General features: G+C 41.0%; 1 protein-coding gene across 1 annotated transcript; it reads left to right on the forward strand.

Annotated features, from left to right (window-relative positions):
* The first annotated feature begins 533 nt into the window (after positions 1–533).
* Positions 534–18,637, forward strand: ZKSCAN2 (zinc finger with KRAB and SCAN domains 2). Its single transcript, XM_004604268.2, has 7 exons — positions 534–1,681; positions 2,624–2,810; positions 5,298–5,389; positions 5,718–5,844; positions 7,714–8,397; positions 11,169–11,660; positions 13,693–18,637. The coding sequence occupies exons 1-7, from the start codon at positions 1,274–1,276 to the stop codon at positions 14,613–14,615; spliced, it is 2,913 nt and encodes a 970-aa protein (XP_004604325.2). The 5' UTR covers positions 534–1,273; the 3' UTR covers positions 14,616–18,637.
* Positions 18,638–19,203: the final 566 nt, after the last annotated feature.

Raw genomic sequence — 19,203 nt, forward strand, 5'->3', positions numbered from 1 at the left:
CCGAGCCAGTCGGCGCCCGCCCGGGGAAGCGCTTCTCCCTCCGCGTGCCGCCTCCCTCCCGAGGTGCCGCGGCCGCGAGCGCCCGGGGCCGCGCGCTCTCGCGAGAGTCCGCCGCGCAGCCCCCTCCTCTCCCCCGGCGCCTCCAGCCGCCCGGGAAGTCTCCCTCCTCGGACCCCGGCGGCGCGCGGTCACCACGGCGCATGCGTGTGGCCGCGGCTCCCAGCGCCCCCCGCGCAGTCCGCGGGCGGAGCGGACGCGGCGGCGCTCGCGGCGGGGGGGCTGCCGGGCGCCCCCCCCAAAACCCCACCCCCACCCGCCTCTGCTGCTGCTGCTGCAGCCGGTCACCCCTGAAGGGCGGGAGCTGATCCGCGACGCCGCGCCCGGCTTTTTCCTCAGGGCAGCGCTCAGCGCCGCCGGCCCCCACCCCGCCGGGCAGCGACCACCCGCCGCGGCGGCCGAGCCGCGCCGCCTCGAACCCGGGCCGGGCACCGGGGCGCGCACATCCGGCCCCACCCCCGCCCCCCGGCCTCGCCTCCTGGCGGCGGCCCCCGCGGCTCCTGACACGCCTCCTCCCGGCCTGGCCCTGGGCACCTGCCCGTCGTCTCCTCAGACCCCTCGGTCTCCCCCAGCCTCGTTGCGCTGAGACAGGGAGACGCCCCCCTGGAAGGCCACTGGGGGGTCTTGGGGTGGCGAAGAGGCCGAGCGTTTGAACTTGAGGGTGCACCGTCCCCTTTTCAAGGGCCTTGGGTCCATGTGACTCATCAGCGCGCCGGTCGCGGCCGTTTTTTTTTGTTGTCGTTTGTTCGGAGGTTGTTGGTTTGGGGGTTTGGGGTTTTTTATTATTATTATTATTTTTATTTTTAACCTCCCGACCTTCCCGCACTTCCCCACCACGCGAAGCCCGCGAGCTCTGAGGAGAAGCGGCTCTGAGGAGGGCGGTTCTGAGGAGAGGCAGTTCTGAGGAGGGGCAGCTCTGAGGAGAACTGGCTCTGAGGAGAACTGGCTCTGAGGAGGGGCGACTCTGAGGAGAACTGGCTCTGAGGAGAATTGGCTCAGAGGAGAACTGGCTCTGAGGAGGGGCGGCTCTGAGGAGAACTGGCTCTGAGGAGGGGCGGCTCTGAGGAGAACTGGCTCTGAGGAGGGGCGGCTCTGAGGAGAACTGGCTCTGAGGAGAATTGGCTCAGAGGAGAACTGGCTCTGAGGAGGGGCGGCTTCCTTGCGTGGGCTTTTGAGTCCGCCAGACGGGAGGTCTCGGCCCCTTCCATGCAGGAGCATGGCCGCGTCTCTGGCCTCGCAGATGGACGCGCCCCTGGAGGTGGGCGGTTGCCTGCTGATGAAGGTGGACGCGGAGCCCCGCGCGTGGGCCCCGGAGCCCATTCTGGAAAGGTCGGAGAGCTGCGAGGCCGAGACCTTCCGTAAATGCTTCCGGCAGTTCAGTTACGAGGACGTGACCGGACCGCACGAAGCGTTTAGCAAACTCTGGGAACTTTGCTGCCGCTGGCTGAAGCCAGAGACGCGTTCCAAGGAGCAGATCCTCGAGCTGCTGGTGATCGAACAGTTTCTCACCATTTTGCCCAAGAAGATCCAGGCGTGGGCGCAGAAGCAGTGTCCGGAAAGTGGAGAGGAGGCGGTGGCCCTTGTAATCTGTCTGGAGAAGGAGACCGGGAGACTGAGACAGCAGGTGAGAGGGGATTTTTCAGATTCGGCTGTTTAGAAGGAAAGGGATCAAGGCTGGGAAAGCAGACGGGCAGGGATGCACTGCAGAGGGATGAATGGCAAGAATGCAAAAATCTTGTGAGTCTACGCAAAAGAGACCAAAAACTCATAGTAAATACGGGGATTTGGGAGAGCTTTTGTGAAAGAGCATCTTAAAATGAACCTATTATGCACCTAAGTATTTTAAATTGTTGGCATAGCACCTATTTGTATATGTGTATAGATGTATTTTTAAAAATGATATGAGAGAACAATGCCTTAAGCGTCTCAGATTTTGACTTTTGCAGCTTGATCCCAAAGAGCACTCTCTGCATCTCCTTCCCCCAACAGATGACTTCATCAGTGATCCAGGACCTCTCTAACCTAATATATCAATGTATGTGCTGAAGTACCCTCAGTGTCATCATGCTTATCAGCCTTCTTCAGCTTGCCTGAGAGATTTTCATTTATTGGTGGCTTTGCATGATGCTCAAGTTGTTTTTCAAGACCCTTTCATAACGTCATGAAATCTTGAAAGATTTTCAAGAACCTTGAATGTGATTTGATTGCATAAATATCTATTTACAGGCTGTTTTTGTGTTCTGATAATTTCTATTTCTTTGTAATTCCTTATGAACCTAATGGCTTTGGTGATCCAGTACCTATTCTAATAACAAGGAGGCTCTGCATTTCACTCCTGACAGATTTCTGTTCTCTGTATATTAATAAAGATGAATCTCCTGTTCCCTTGTGCCCAGATTTCTGGATGGTAATATTAATCTTATACCCATAGTCATAAGGAAGGGAGTAGAATTATCATTCCTTCTCACAACATCTTTCCTTCTTAGATATCTTTCTCAGGGGAGTTTGTTGTTGGTCTGACCTTCCTTTCGTCTTCAGTCCATGATGGAATTTACTTTTATCTCAGGTTAACAGTCCTGTGCACTCAGAGAAACAAGCCCCAATTGGAACAGCATGGGAAGTGGTAGAACTTATTCCAGAGCAAGTGGAAACCCAATCCAGAGTGGTGTCTCAAGAGGAAGCCGGAAGCCTCCACTTAGAACACCAGGAGCAGCTGAACCGAAAGAGAGAACTTCAGCCCATACCCAAGAGTGGTAAGAAGGCATAGCCAGTGCAGAGATAATCACTTTTATTTTGTAGCCCTGATACGATGATTTGCTTGATTAGGGTTCTCTTAGTACATATTTGAGAATAAAATGAACATTTGGGGAGACTTCATAAGCCTCAAGTATATTGTGACTTAAGGAGATCAAAGGAACACCACTGACACAATTAAAACACTTGAGTTTAGAGGGCCGGGAAGATGGCTTAAAGGACTGGAGTCATGGTTTGCATGCAGGAATCCTGAATTAGATACAGGCACAGCACGGTCCCCTGAACTGTTGGGAGCCAGCCGTGGTGCAACAAGCCTAAAGTAGCATGTGTCTACCCCACTGTCTGATCATGGGCAAATAATGTGAAAAAGATCATCGTTGGATAGAGGTTAAGAGATAAGGCTTTAGAGGTAGCAACCTGGATCCAAAACCTAGCTCTTCCATTCTTAATCTATCATGAATTCATAAGTTCATTATAATGATATATCTTAAGTTACTTATGAAACTTCATCAGTAAGAGTATCACTATCACTGTCATCCCGTTGCTCATCGATTTGCTCGAGTGGCACCAGTAACGTCTCCATTGTGAGACTTGTTGTTACTGTTTTTGGCATATCAAATATGCCACGAGTAGCTTGCCAGGCTCTGCCATGAGGGCGAGATACTCTCGGTAGCTTGCCAGGTTCTCGGAGAAGGGCGGAGGAATCGAACCCGGGTTGGGTGCGTGCAAGGCAAATGCCCTACCTGCTGTGCTATCTAGTAGAAGTAAAATAATGATTTTCGGTGTAGATTAAAATGAGGGAAGTTTCAGATTAAATGAAGGACTAAGGCATACTAATACTAGTAAATATTAGGGGGTTTTTTCTCTCATAATGTCACAATTATTTTTAAGCTTCAAATATATCTGACTCACACAGCAAAATTCACTAGTATATCCCTCTCTTCTTTAATCCTTCTGAAATTTATATCTATAGTATTGCACATACTGTCTGAATATTTCTCCACTCTGTTTAGTGGCATTAAAATTTCTTTGTTCATATGAATTAGATGTTTTCAGTTACTTAAGCTGGTAAGCTTAGTCCAATAACTTCATGTTACTTTTGAGTTTTGCGATTCTGGGTTGGTAAGGAATTCCAACAATGGAAAAGATTGTTATGTCTAAGTACTTATTAAGGGTATAGAGAACAGAATATCACAGGGAGATGAGTTGAATCTAGACTGTGTTTCCCAAAGTGGGCAATATTTATTGCCCCTATTGGATGCTTAAATGTTCCCCAGGGCTGGAGCAGGAGTGATAGCACAGTGGGTAGGGCGTTTGCCTTGCACACAGCCAACCCAGGTTCGATTCCCAGCATCCCATATGGTCTCCCAAGCACCGCCAGAAATGATTCCTGAGTGCAAAGCCAGGAGTAACCCCTGAGCATCGCCGAGTGTGACCCAAAAAGCAAAAAACAACAAAAAATGTTCCCCAGGGCAAATAGTAGCTTTGGGTACCATTGGAGGTCACTTTCTGTTTGTTTGCTTGAAGAATGGAAATTTCCAGGGAGGCACTGTGATTTTTCTGAAAGGGGGGTAGTAAGTCACATAAGTTTGGGAATCAGGTTTTCACTAGTAGTAGAGTATGATACCTCAGATTATGCTATATGCAGATACATATAATTTACTTGTACCTTTTGAGGAATGTATCTGCCTGAAGTGCTCATAATAACCTGTCTATGTATCTGCCTGAAGTGCTCATAATAACCTGTCTATGCCACTTTCTTTAAAACAGTGTTCACTTTTAAGAACTAATGATTGTCAGATGGTATTTCACATACCGAATCAAACATTTTTAGCCTATAAAGAGAGTTTACTTTGGGTTCTTAAAAATATTTTGTTCTCAAGATTGAAAACTTTTGAATATTTTACATGAAACTTGGTTATACATAAAAGTTCAGATTTATGACTTAACTTGAAAAAATCAGAAGCTCTGGCTGTATCAGGGCCGTAGTCTCACAATGAAGCAGTATCTGAAGTTAAGCATTGGCTCTCCCCTTTCAGCTGCACATCTGTTCTCCCATTCTCCATAATCCTCATCTGGCCCCTTTTATAATATATTTACTTTATCTACTTATTCTCCCAAAGCACTTGTTTTTAGAATACAGTGATTTTAAGAATTATTTTAATACTTTGATAAAATGATTAATTGATGTTTGTTGGGTTTTTTGTTTGTTTGTTTGTTTGTTTTTTACATGCTCATTTATACTTTTTATTTTGGACAGGGTCCTCTGCAGTGATACTCAGGTGCCACCAGTGCTCCACCCAGTGGTGATTTGGGACCATGTGGTATCAGGGTTCAAATTTTGTGGCCTCACATATGCAAGGCAGGCACTCTGTCCCTTTGAATTTTCTTTCCATTCCCTTGATACTCATGTATTAAAAATGGTAAAAGCACCACGAGTTAAAAGACTCAGATCTATAATTAATTGTGTCTCTCTCTTCTTACAGCTCAGACTTCTTCCTGGCTTCCTGCTCCTGCTGATGAGTGGAATATCATAGATCAAGAAGTAACAACCACGTGTCTTCCTGTTGGGTCTCAGGTTAGTTGTAATTGTTCCCTGACCTTCCTTCCTAGGCTCACAGTGATTTCCTTAGTCTCCACTGTCCTTTAACTATCGTACTGCCTCCAAGAGACTTCCCCTCTTTTTTCTTTTCCAGAAGACTGGACCCAGTCTCCAGAGTAATAAGACTCTACTGGATCTTCTCTCTCAGAACTCTTTACAGTTTACTCTGCCTCATTAGGCTTGTTACATACACTTAATTTCTTGATTTTTAAATCTTTAGGACCTGCTTATTTGTACTTCATGGATGCTCATTCATCCTTCGAAATGGTTGTCCTGGTAGTCATTGCCGTTAGTGTTGTTACAGGGACCAGTGAGAGATGTTCATATAGCAAGAACCTTTTCCTGCAAGAAGAGTGTGAATCGGCCTCCTGCTCACAGAGACCTTGGCCATGACGTTAGGAAGGAGAATGGTGGGAACATAGTCTCCCTAGGTAAGGATTCTCTTTCTTTTCAAATAAAAGGTTAGTGGATTTTTAGTGTATTTGTTTCAACTGATGTTTAAAACATTGTGTTAACATCTAAAGGGCCTTACTGGAATTTGTTTAGCCCATAGAGATCAGTCATTTATTTAATAATTTCTCTGATGTAGCATACCACACCTACTAATCATACTCACTTTCTGTTACCTCATTATTCCTTTCAGTTTAAAGGATATAAATTTGTTTAATGATTTCAAATATCCAAAGTGCAACTTATGTATTATATCTGTATTGTTTAAATATAAACTTAATCCACTAGACTAAAAGCTTTGTAAAGTAACAAGGCCTTTTTTAGATTTTTTTTGTTGGTGGTGGTAAATAGTCTGACATATGGTAGTTTCCCAGATAGTATTTGTAGGTGAATGAAATTTTTTTATTGGAAGAAAAAAGTAATATCATCATAGTAATCAATAGCACACTGCAAGTTTTTTAAATAACACAGATTTTTAAGCAAGTATAAATTTGGAAATACAGTAACAACAAGTCTCACAATGGAGGCATTACTGCTGCCCATTCAAGCAAATCTATGAACACATGATAGTGCTATGATGTGCTATGACCATTTCACAACATCATTTTGAAGGATTACATCATCTACTTTAGCAATAGGGGAAAATGTTTGATTCATGTGTGAGGTACAAGTCATAGACTATGTTTGTAAAAGGGTTTTAGGCCTATGTTGTGTAATAGAGCACAATATACTTAACCTTGCCAACCACATATGACTAGGTAAATTTAAATTTATAAAATTAATGTCAAAAATTTAATTCCTCACTGGGGGTTGTCACATAAAGTTGTTCAGTAGCTGCATTAGACAACCCAGTTATAGAATATTTCAATCATCACATAAAGTTCTATTGAAAAACACTACAGGGACCCTAAAGAGGGTGATTTTTAAAATGGGCCATGTCAAAATGAATAAACCAATAATTATTTAAAAAGAAGTTTAAAAAGTTGAAATTAATGACCAACTTAAGGTTACACTGATGAAAGAGCAGTAACAAAACAGTCTTCCCAAAATAACAACTATTCCAGCCATTTGCTTAGTTTGTTATACAACGTGGTTGTCACATAGTGTTGCCTTGAATCACACAGTATTCAGTAATTGCTGAATTAAAGTTTTTAGTAAATCTTCCATCAGCAGGTTATGGACTATACCTTAAGAATTTAGCATTAGCATTGCGCCTTTGCATAAAATTATACGTATAAGTACCTAGGCCCAGAGAAACTTGCTCCAGTATTTTATCATCAGTTACAAGCTAATGGTTCATTGGCTGAATCTCATCTGTACACATATTTTGGCCTTGAGTGGGTATTTTATTTAACATTTGTTTGTAAATCTGGATTTTCTGTATCTCTTGAAAAATTAAATGGCAGACATCAGAAGCTTACCTTCTTATATAACAACCATTAGCCACAATTGAATAAAAGCCATTGCTGAATTGCCACACCACCATACCTTTCTCATCCTTACTGATATTTGTACTTTCATTGTTTTATACTTTCCTCAATAAGCATAAAGGGCAAATCTTTATCCCCTACTCCTTTAGAAATGATTTGATGTTTCTTCTCTTTGAGAACTGCATAAAACTTCTCTGTATATTTAGAGGAAACTAAATTTTACTAAATATGTATTGGACATTGGATACTTAATAGCTAGTAAGTTATTTCATATTCCCAGCATCCCTGTTAGGTCAAGAATTTAGAAAGATGACTTTAAAGACTAGATATAAAGTAGTCCAGGAGAGCATGTTATCACATGTGCTTGGGGCAGGCAATAATATCCTCTGTGTCTGGCATGAAATACTTCTCTTACTGTAGGAAGCACAGTGTCTTCATCTAACAAGATAACCCTATTGGAGCAAAGAAAGGAACCATGGACTAGAGATCTACATTCTGCTAATAAAAGAAATATCCTTCGAAGTAATTACATCAATGAAAAATCAGTTCATGCTATTCAGATCCCTGCAAGGAATGCTGGGAAAACATGGCGAGAGCCTCAACAGTGGGGTTTAGAAGATGAAAAAATAGCGGGCGTGCATTGGAGCTATGAGGAAACTAAGACTTTTCTTGCAATTCTCAAAGAGTCTCGCTTTTATGAAACACTTCAAGCTTGTCCCCGAAATAGCCAGGTATATGGTGCTGTGGCTGAATGGTTACGTGAATGTGGCTTTCTCAGAACACCAGAACAGTGTCGGACCAAGTTCAAAAGTCTCCAGAAGAGTTATCGAAAAGTGAGAAATGGTCACTTGCTGGAACCTTGTGCCTTCTTTGAGGACATGGATGCTTTGTTGAACCCTGCAGCCCATGCATCATCTTCTGATAAGTCAAAGGAGATTTTGTCTCTTCCTAGAATGAAGAGAATTGGTATCAGTGCTAAAGAACAGGTCAGTTTGGTGGAAGAGGACGAAGCTGCAGAAGAATCTGATAGTGATGAGATAGGCCTTGAATTTATCAGGAAGTCTGAGACTCGTGGTGCCCCTGTCTTATTTCAGAACCTGAGTGGTAAGAATTATGTCTCTTTTTTTTTTTGGTACAAAAAAAGATGATGCAGCTTATGGAAAAATGGAGTAGACCTGAAGTAATCTAAACTAGGACTTTTGTCACACATGTGTTGCCACTATCACTATGTTTAGCCACAGTAAAAGTCCTCTAAGGTATCTGTCATTTGAATAACTGGAAGTTTTTTTACAAAGTACAGTATAGCATGAATTTTGAGTACTTGGGTCATGTTTCGAGGGAAGATAAATGTAGTTAAGGGGTTCTGAGAATCTAGTATTGGGGCTGGAGCAATAGCACAGTGGTTAGGGTGTTTGCTTTGCACTCGGCTGACCTGGGTTCAGTTTCCAGCATCCTGTAGGGTCCGCCGAGCACTGCCCAGGAGTAATTCCTGAGAGCATGAGCCAGGAGTAACCCCTGTGTGATGCCAGGTGTGACCCGAAAAAAAATAAGAAAAGAATCTAGTATCATCTGAAAGTAGTAATAAAGCAGTTATTCATATTTGGCTGTAATAAGTCAAGGATGCATTATTATATTATCTAGGATAGCCAGAAAAATGTTGTGTAGCTTTGAAAAAGTAGAAAACATTAAACCATTTTTTTTTAATTGGGGGTGGTCCAGCTCTGACTTGGGGCTCTGTGCTCAGAGATCACTTCTGGTAATGCTCATGGGACTATATATATGGGTTGATTACATGCACGGCATGCAAAACTAGCAACTTAACCCCTGTATACTATCTGTCCTAACAAAAAATTAAATTTTAGAAATATAAAAATAGTTCATAAAATACACAACTACAATGGGAAAAAAAACAATAGTATGTATTGGAGAAATAGTACAGGGGTTAAGGCACTTGCCTTGCATGTAGCCAATCCCAGTTTAATACCAGGTACCACATACGATACCCTGAGCACCACCAGCTGTGCTTCTCCCAATCCCCCTCCCCAAATAAACCGGCTATAGATATAAATCCAAATATATAACTAATTACAATTTTCTAAACCTTAGATTGCTAGATATTGTTTGGGGTGGGGGTGGAGGTGAGGTGGGGGGTGGCTCCCAAGTGATGCTTAGAGGGTCCAGGGGCCACTTCCAGTGATACTTGCCAACTGACTGATAGTTCAGTGCTAGGATATGAGGAAGTGGGGCTGTCCTGGTCCCACAGTGTTTGGAGACTAGCAGGTGCTCCCTAGCAGTGTGTGTGGAAGGGGTGGGGGGCCTCCAGGGTTATATATTTGTGGTAGCTCTTGGGACCTCCAGGGATATATCAGATACTTAGAACCACTAAGTGCTTATGTGACCATGTGGTGCCAGGGACTGAATTGGGATCAGCTTCGTGCAAGACATATGTTCTTCCCCGTCTACTACAACCTCAGGACCGAGGTATTTTTTAACGTATTATAAAAGATATATATTAAAATGCAAGAATCACAGATATTGAACATAAGGATAAGGATGAAAAAGTATATAACCATACAGAAGAAAGCTAGTTTTCACATTTGGGGACAAATACATATGAACTAAACTGCCGGTTAATGCTCTAACAATGGACAGACCAAGTACTGACTCTAAGCTTCAGTTATCTCTTTAAAATATGAATGAGAATGCCAGCATTAATACTAATGTTCACTGGGTTGTTATGGTTAGATGAAGGCATTCTGTATTCTAAACTAGTAAAACATTGCCTGGTATCATCGTTATCAGTAATTTTTTCTGCTCAGTCTTAAGAAAATGTATTCTTAGAATGGAAAAATCAGGCTAGGAGAGGTGGGAGTATATTCGTAATCTGTTATAAGAGACATCTTAGGAAAAAGGTGGGGCAATGTATTATACACACACAAATACTCACAATTTGGAAATCCATATTCATGAAGGTAGAGTTTCTGGATCTTGACTCAAATATGGGAAACCATTGGAAGAGATCACCCAGTCAGTTAGAATAGAAACTACTTTTGCCTACTACAGATTAATAAACACACTAAAGACATACTTAAACTGTATCTAACTTGTCTTGGAAAATTTTGTCCTCCTAAAAAAGTAGTACATTTTCATCTCTAATATAAAAAACTCAATGACATTAAAAACTATTGTGGGGGGTGAGAGATAGTATAAGGGTTAAGGTGCTACTTTTTATATGTGACCAACTCCTATCCTGGCATTGCATGGTCCCCTAAGCTCTTCAAGGAGTGACCCCTAAGTCAAGGCCCAGAAGTATCCTCAAGTACCATTAAGTGTGGCCCAAAATTTCCTTCCTCCCCCCCGCCCCCCCAAAGGAAAAAAACTACTTTGAACATAGTTCTGCTCTGCCAGGAATACTGGTAAAAGAAGTTGTAAGAAATTTGCTGGGCAGTTCCCATTGTGTCCTAATTTATTTTAACTACTTTGACTATTTGAAAATAAAGCGAAGTCTTTGATCAACAACATAATTAGTAATGGAATATTTGCATGTTTACTCTACCAAGTAAACTCTGAGATTAGCTTTAGTAGTTTCCATTTAAAGCTCGTGTTGGAATTTTGGCTTTATAGTTTGATTTGATAATTGTCATGTGTACAGTTTAAAGTCTTCCTATTAAGAAACATAGTCTCTTCCTCTTTTCTAGTTTCATTTATTTCTTTGAATGATATATTACTGGTTTTTCATATAGACCTCATTATTTTGAAAGGCATATTTTTAGTTCCTATTGTTATTATTAAGAATACTTATTTTCCATATTTTGCGATAAATAGAGGCTATTATACCTTTTCTTTTGTGTTTGAACTTTATCCTTGAATGGCAGGCGTGCACTGGGGCTATGAGGAAACCAAGACTTTTCTTAATATCCTGCGTGAAACTCATTTTTATGAAGCACTCCAAGCCTGTCATCGGAAGAGCAAATTGTATGGGGCTGTGGCTGAGCAACTACGAGAGTGCGGCTACCTCCGGACACCAGAACAGTGCCGCACAAAGTTCAAGAGCCTTCAGAAGAGTTACCGCAAAGTGAAAAATGGCCATGTACTAGAATCTTGTGCATTCTATAAGGAGATGGATGCCCTGATTAACTCTCGGACATCTGTCCCTTCCACCAACATACCAGAAGAAGTCCCATCACCCTCAAGTCAAGAAAGAGACGAAATTGAGATTGAGTCCCAGGAACCTTCAGTCTGGGAACCTGAGGAGACTTCAGAGGAGGCCATAGTAGAAGATTCTGGCAGTGAGAGAATGAGTGAGGAAGAAATTTTACAAGAGTCAGAATTCCAGGATTCTGCAGGTCTGCTGCAAAGTCCAAGTGGTAAGCATCATCAAAGGGTTGTAATTATAGGGGCCGGAGCGATAGCACAACGGGTAGGGCGTTTGCCTTGCACGCGGCCAACCTGGGTTCGATCCCCGGCATCCCATATGGTCCCCCAAGCACTGCCAGGAGCAATTCCTGAGTGCAAACCAGGAGTAACCCCTGAGCATCGCTGGTTGTGACCCAAAAAGCAAAAAAAAAGAAAAAAAAAAGGTTGTAATTATAAAAAAGGAAGAGAGCGGAATTTGCTAAAAACAATGTGTTTGGCAAATCACTCATTAATATTTATGTCATTAATGTTTTGTGCTATTTAAAAAATAGGATATAACAATAAATAAAGTCCCTTTTCTCAGTTGCTTCTTTTCAAGGGAAGAGCATACGTTCAAATGATTTGATCTTTGGGATTTGATCCTCAATTTTTTTTCTATATAGATCATTCAATATTTGGTATCCTAAAACTACTATGGAGTAGATATATTAACAAGCTCAAAACGAATATTTCATTTATGTGTGATATGCATGAGAATGTGGATAGGGAAGATAAAAGGAAGATGAAAGACATTTCTGGTTCTAAACTCCACTGTATGTATTCCTCCTGGGCATCTTAACAGCCATCCAGACTTAAATTTTTCAAAACTAGTTTCAGTTTCTTCTCACACCATGGCTCTTCTCTTTATCTTGTCATGAATCAGTCATGCTTAAAACATTAGATATTCTAGATTGTTCCTTATCATTTATATCCCCACAAAGGACAAGTTTTTTTTCAACTGCTATAAATAGTCTGTCCCCTCTTTTACACAATCCTAATTTTTTTTTTTTTTGCTTATTGGTTCACACCCAGCAATGCACAGGGGCCACTGCTGGCTCTGTGCTCAGAAATTACTCCTGGCAGTGCTCAGGGGACAATATGGGATAAGGAATCGAACCCGGGTCGGCTGCATGCAAGGCGAACGCCCTACCTGCTGTGCTATTTTTCCAGCCCCATACCGTAATTTAATCTATGTTTCTGACCTAGGCTATTATAAAACTCTTCAAAGCACTCTCTTCCAACAGGCCTTTATTAAGGTTCCATAATTAAATTTCCTCTGATTTTGCCATGCAAGCTGCCTGTGCCGTATTTGATATGCCAAAAACAGTAACAGTAGGTCTCATTCCTCTGACCCTGAAAGAGCCTCCAATCATTGGGAAAGACGAGTAAGGAGAGGCTGCTAAAATCTCAGGGCTGGGAGGAATAGATCGTTATTAGTTCCTGCTCGAGTAAATCAACAAACAACGGGATGATAGTGATACAGTGATAAAGGGATTTTGCCATTATATCCTAACCTGTTAGCATTTTTCTTCATATGCTTTGTTTATTCAACATGTAAATCTGCAATAATTGTGTAGAAAATTTGCTATGAAGACTGAAATTATTTTTTTTTAACCCTGGTTTTGGTAACTGTGGAAACAAAGTTCTTCAGGTCCATCCCTTGTGAATCTCAATTTTTAAGTAATGTTTCAGACCTTATCAAGTTATGGCTCAGTGTAAGCCAGGTATTTATTCTTCTCTCACTTTCACTTATAGAAGAATAATGTTGGCGCCAATCAGAACACTTCAAAAGAATTACTAGGTTAAAAAAATAACTAGGTTAAAAAAAAAAAGCTTAAGTTAGTGGATTAATTGCTGGCTGCACTCCTGTCTCCAGAAGTTAATGAATTAATTGATGGCTACTCTCCTCTCCACAGCCAGTGCCACCCCAACCCAACTTGGGACTTAGGAATACTTGGAATTTTCTTCTGTGTTAATCAAGATACTGATGAAAATAATGTGAATTACAATTCAATTTAGAAAACATTTTGAAGGCCTACTTAGTACTGCGTGTTATTAGCTGTTCATACAACTGAAATACAAAGAAGGTATAATGAATCAAGGGAAGAGTCATTGTACCTTAGGCCATTGAAATATATAGGGATCATAAGGCTTTATAGGCCATGATGTTTATGTTACTGTATTGAGTGGTGTGAAATTTTTATTGTCCTTTTCTATTTTCAGATTCTGAAATTGAAAGTAGCATCAAGCAAGGTGCAACGCAGGTAATATATAAGGAAATGGAGTCACATAGGACATTCATAGAAAAGTCTAAAAGGGTTGTTTTCCAGAGTACTGATCCAGGTAAATATCATAAAAGGGAATGCATCTCAGGAAGACAATGGGAAAACCTTCAAGGAATGAGACAGGGAAGATTTTTGCCTCAGCCTAGAGACTTAGGGAAAGCTATAGTGCATCAGAGGCCTTTCATGGGAAAGAGACCCTACAGACTTCTCAAATATGGAGATAATTATGTAAGGAGTGCTCGTCTTATGTGCCGGATTACCCATCAAAAGGAAAATCCTTACAAGTGTAGTGTCTGTGGGAAGTGTTTTGGTAGAAGCAGGAGCTTAATTAGACACCAAAGAATCCACACAGGAGAAAAACCTTTTAAATGTCTAGACTGTGGGAAAAGCTTCAATGACTCTTCAAACTTTGGTGCTCACCAGAGAATACACACAGGAGAGAAACCCTACAGATGTGAAGAGTGTGGAAAGTGCTTTAGTCAGAGTTCAAGTCTTATTATACATCAGAGAACCCACACTGGAGAGAAACCTTATCAGTGTGGAGAATGTGGGAAAAGCTTTACCAATAGTTCTCATTTCAGTGCCCACCGGAGAGTCCACACTGGTGAGAATCTCTATAAATGTGTTGATTGTGAAAAAAGTTTCAGTAACTGCACACGATTTCGAGAACACCGGAGAATGCATACTGGAGAGAAACCCTACGGATGTGGCCAATGTGGCAAGCGTTTCAGTAAGAGTTCTGTTCTTGCCAAACATCGGGAAGTTCATATGAGAGAAAGGCTTCTGCCTCACCCTCTGCCTGTGTATTCCCCAGAAAACCTGCATAAAGGTAAAACTGATGAATTTAGGAAACCTTTTTGATATGATTATTTCTCTTTCTAAGCATCCCTGTAGCCATTTCACCCTAATCTCACTCTTGGAAGCAATCTTTTCTTTGCTATAAAGCATAATACCCAAGATAAGCTTGAGAATTTAATTCCACTATAGACTTGGATCCTATTCTCACCTCTGCCTCGAACGATCAGTCTTCCTCTCCTCTGTGTATCAATTTCTCCTTTAAGAGAAGGGAGAAGCGATAGTGTCTGTGTTCAGCATACAACTTGCATCAGTATATTGAGGCCAGTGCTATTGGATTGCTAAGTCCAGAAACATTCAAGATCCTTCATTGTAGTTCAGAGTTCTTTTCAAGTATATATATATATTTTTTTAAAGCTGAAGTTTTTTTTTCTTTTTCATTATCTTCACCTAAGCTCCTGAATACAACTTTATTTGGAGTTTCATGTGTGGGTAGAACTTTCAGGAGTCTGATCAGAATCACATCAAATGTAAGATACTTCAGCTTCAGAAGTCTGTCGTGGTGTACTTTTTTGTGATAAGAAGTTGATCCAAATCGTTAGGGTAGAATCCTGCATTGTCACTGAAATCAGATTACTAAAGTCTTGTCCTCCCATATGGATAAGAAGCAATTGATCACTCTTTGTCATTGGTAATAACCTTTTCTATTCCTATAGAGAAACACCATTGGCTGCTACTTCTCCAGTCTATAAGTAATCTATTTCCTTTTACTGTTTCTCCTAAGTCCTACACTTGCCACCTTATTGTTCTGAATGCTCTTATCTGACTCTTCTGAGTTACCATGCTCCCACAGATTGAATAGGATGCATGCTCCTGGTTAGCTCATTAAAGTAAAGTAGAATTTCAGATACATTTAGTTATCCCCAATACTCTAAGATTCTTATGTATACCAAAACTGGTATGTTGCTGTATTTTATGCTTTCTGACCTCACAATTCAGTATAATATATAGCTTCTTAAAACTTAGAGCATTTGGGGAAAAGTGAGGTAAGAAACCAAGAGACCTGAAACCTTTAATATTTGAAAGAGTAGGTGTACTTTTGACGTCTGTTTAGACCATCTGAGTCAGTGCGTACTCCAGGGCTCCATTTTTTTCGGATATGTCCAATTCCTGATATAGGATTAGAGAACTAAATAACTTACATAACTTTACAGTTCATTGAGTGAACCTGAAATAGTTACAGAAATATCATATCTAGATCTCCAGTTTTCCCTCATTTTCCATTCACGTTTTCCTCAGACCTGTGTATCTGAAAAATCTCTTTGTTAACCTCAGTGCTTCAGTTTGAGCCCAGTGGTACATATAACCTAAGTATTTAGGGTGGCCTTTACTTTGGAAAGAAAGAAGCCCAGAGTCAAGGCTGGTACAAATTGTTCTTTTTATACAAATTATTCTTTTGCCTGTTGCTCTCTTACTTCAAGACATCTGGAGTTAATATTTTTCCAGCAAGTTTGTTTTACTGTTTTGAAACTTGTTCAGCAGAGTATCAAGGAGAATAGGCATCATGGAAATAAATCCAACTTACGGTGCCAGAATAGGGTATGGCCTGTCGGAAGGCAGGTGACTCAGGTAAATATTAATAAATGTCTGATTTATAGTTGTTGGAAATGTGATTGTTCACATCTTGATTGGCTGATTTTCTGTGTGTCTTAATTATAGGCTTCTAATGGTAATTGTAGTTTCATGTTGGTAGCCGTGCCTATCACAGTAAGCTGTGTGTGGTGTAGTGAGTGTGTGCTTATATTTTCTAAATGTCTGGAATTCTAACTTTAGAGAAGATACATATCAGTAGAAATCACCGGTTAGTAATATGTATACAGGATTGATAATTATATTGAAGCATGATTCAGGAAACTAGGTGGTTAATTCATAAGTATTTATTAAGAACTGTTGTGTATAAGGCTATGTTCTAGGCACAGGGAAGTATATGATGTTTAAAAAGGGGGGTCATGGTGACTGTACTAAAGGAACTTGAAATATATAATGACATATTACAACATAAGGTAATGCCGGTTGCGTTCATGTCCGTTATCCGGAGGTCAGTGTCTCAGTCATGAGAAAATCACCTTATAAAAGTATTTTTTCTGATTTGCCTAGAATCATATCTTGGGTTTACCTCTCAGATTTCTTTTGAGATTCAAGATCCATTTCATCTCCAGTGACGTAAACTATTTGAGTCTTTTTCTTGATGTCTGGGATCAAGCAAAGGTAGAAATTGGTTTTCTCTACTAATGTTTGAGATTGTAAATAGACTTTCAAGGCATATGTAAAATTAACTTCATGAACTTTATCTCTGTTCTGAAGAAAAGGAAGATTCTGTCTACCATTTTAGACTAAGACTACTATCAGTTTATTATTTTATCAGCTGGTTTATGAGATTCAAGATTATGTATCTTTTATATAATGCAATACTGCCTTTATGAAAATCCATAAGAAAAGATTTTTATCTAGGTCTTAATACCAAGGAAAGTTCTGATTCTAGACGGCAGAGAAATTATCTTACACTGTGATTTTATAACTTACTCCTATTCTTTCTTTCTTTGACTTCTAGAAAGCTAAATAAAACTTACAACTCACCTCAACCAACTACCTGAAATCTTTCTTTATTAAGTACTCTTATTTTTTGAAAATTATGCCAAAACCTATTTTTAAGTGGCATAAGTAAAGAGACATTTTAGTCTCTGGCATCTTAGCAAGGCACTTTAGAAACTGACCTGTCTTCCCTGCCTGGGCTTGCTTTGTTACTTTCATAAATACCTCCACTTCTTACCAGTGATCGTATTATGCATACAACTTAATTCATTCATCTGGTGTAAAAATATTAGGTGTTTTTTGTTTTGTTTTGTTTTAATGCTCAGGAGACCAGTGTTGGCAATGCAGGAGTCCAAGGATACTATAGTGCTGCTTGGGTCCTGTGGTGCTGAGGATTACCTGGGCCACCCCAGTGGGGGCCTCCAGGACTGCTCCCAACAATGTTCATGTGATGCCAGAGGTTGAACTAGGGTCTGATATATGCAGGGTATGTGACTTAACCCCAGTACTATCTCTCCGGCTCCCAAAACTTAGCTTTTATAAAAGAGAAATACTTCACACACAGCAATAGCAGTCAGCTACAATGGAATGAGCATAAGACTAGAAACCAGCGGAGACAAATTTCAGTCTTGTCACTGCCACTTTGTGTTATTTGGTAACTCAAAGCCTCTTTGTTTTTAACTTCCTTTCAAAGGGAAGTTGAAATTGGTTATCAAGTCTGCTCCGGAGTCAAGGAAGATAGTACAAGAGTTGGGTACATGCAAAGCAGTCTGATCCCTGGCTCCACATAGCCCACTACCCCCAAGCATCACCAGGTGTAACCCTGGAGCGCTTTCAAGGTGGCTCTGGTGGTCTCTGGTATCACAAGACCCAAGCAGTGCTTCATTCTTTGGCCTTTACATTGAACTGCCATCCTGGATGGCCAAGAATCGCCAGGAATGTCCCAAAGACCCCCTAAGGACCACTTGGGAGGCATGCCCTCATCAAAATAAAACAGACTGCTGTAGTTCCAGTGTTTTATGAGGCTATTGAGTGTATTGTAGATGTGGAGAATATCATAAGACTAGGCTCCTCAGCCTAGCTTATCACTAATTGGAGAACATGCGTACATCATCTGAATAGGCAATGCTGAATTTATCTTATTCAGCATTGGGAAGAAGGATGCTTCAGCCATCCATGAGCTTGCTCAGTGAGTAGAGAAAGGACGAATGACAGGACGTGTATAGCAGTAGGCTGACCCCAAAGCACTTGGTAGCTAATGGCCGGTAGTTGCAGTGTTACTAGCCTATTTTGTGGACTCTGGTACCCAATGACAAATAAGACTGGACCATGAGGGAGCAATGGAAGCCTCAAATGCAAAGAGTATCTGACTTGTGTAGCTATAAGCCCTCTGAATGCATTCAAGTATAAATGTATGTCTATTCCTTGTTTTGTGTTAATGTTCACTTAGATGTCTTGAACACTTTTATATGAAATAAATGTCTATAATAAATGACTCCTGTTGGTTTTCTACCATAATTTGAGAGAGGTCTTCAACTAAAGGGAAACAGGACTAACGAAGGTAATAAAAACTGATCCTTGCAACTAAAGAAAATTTTGTCTCATTCCAGCTCATTGCACTGCTCTCTTAAAAGTTAGTGGAGCGATCTTTTGTGAGCCCACCAATATTCCTGTGTAGCAGTCTTCCTGTAGTTGTTATTGCCAAGTTAAAAAGGAAAAAAGTTGACTGATGCTGTCCTGGGAATAGTTTTGAATGCACATCTGTAGGTGTAGTCACTAACCTTTCTGCTGGAGCAAAGAAAATGCAGTGGTACTTTTCAATTAATACTCTGTTTAATGAGTTCCACTGGTTTCCATGAAGTCATTTTTAATCGGAGTAATTCCAACTTCATGGGTCAGTGGTCATGCCACTTGTTAAGCATGTCTTTCCAACTCTGTACTCAGGAACTGTATGAAGAACTACAGGATGGGTTTGGAGAACCTAAGTTAATCATAAGATAAGTTTCAGACAGATTATATCTGTTACATGAACTTAATAAAATGCACTTGCAGTGTTACCTAA

Source organism: Sorex araneus, chromosome 4 (assembly GCF_027595985.1).
Source record: "Sorex araneus isolate mSorAra2 chromosome 4, mSorAra2.pri, whole genome shotgun sequence".
NCBI classification, from domain to species: Eukaryota; Metazoa; Chordata; class Mammalia; order Eulipotyphla; family Soricidae; genus Sorex; species Sorex araneus.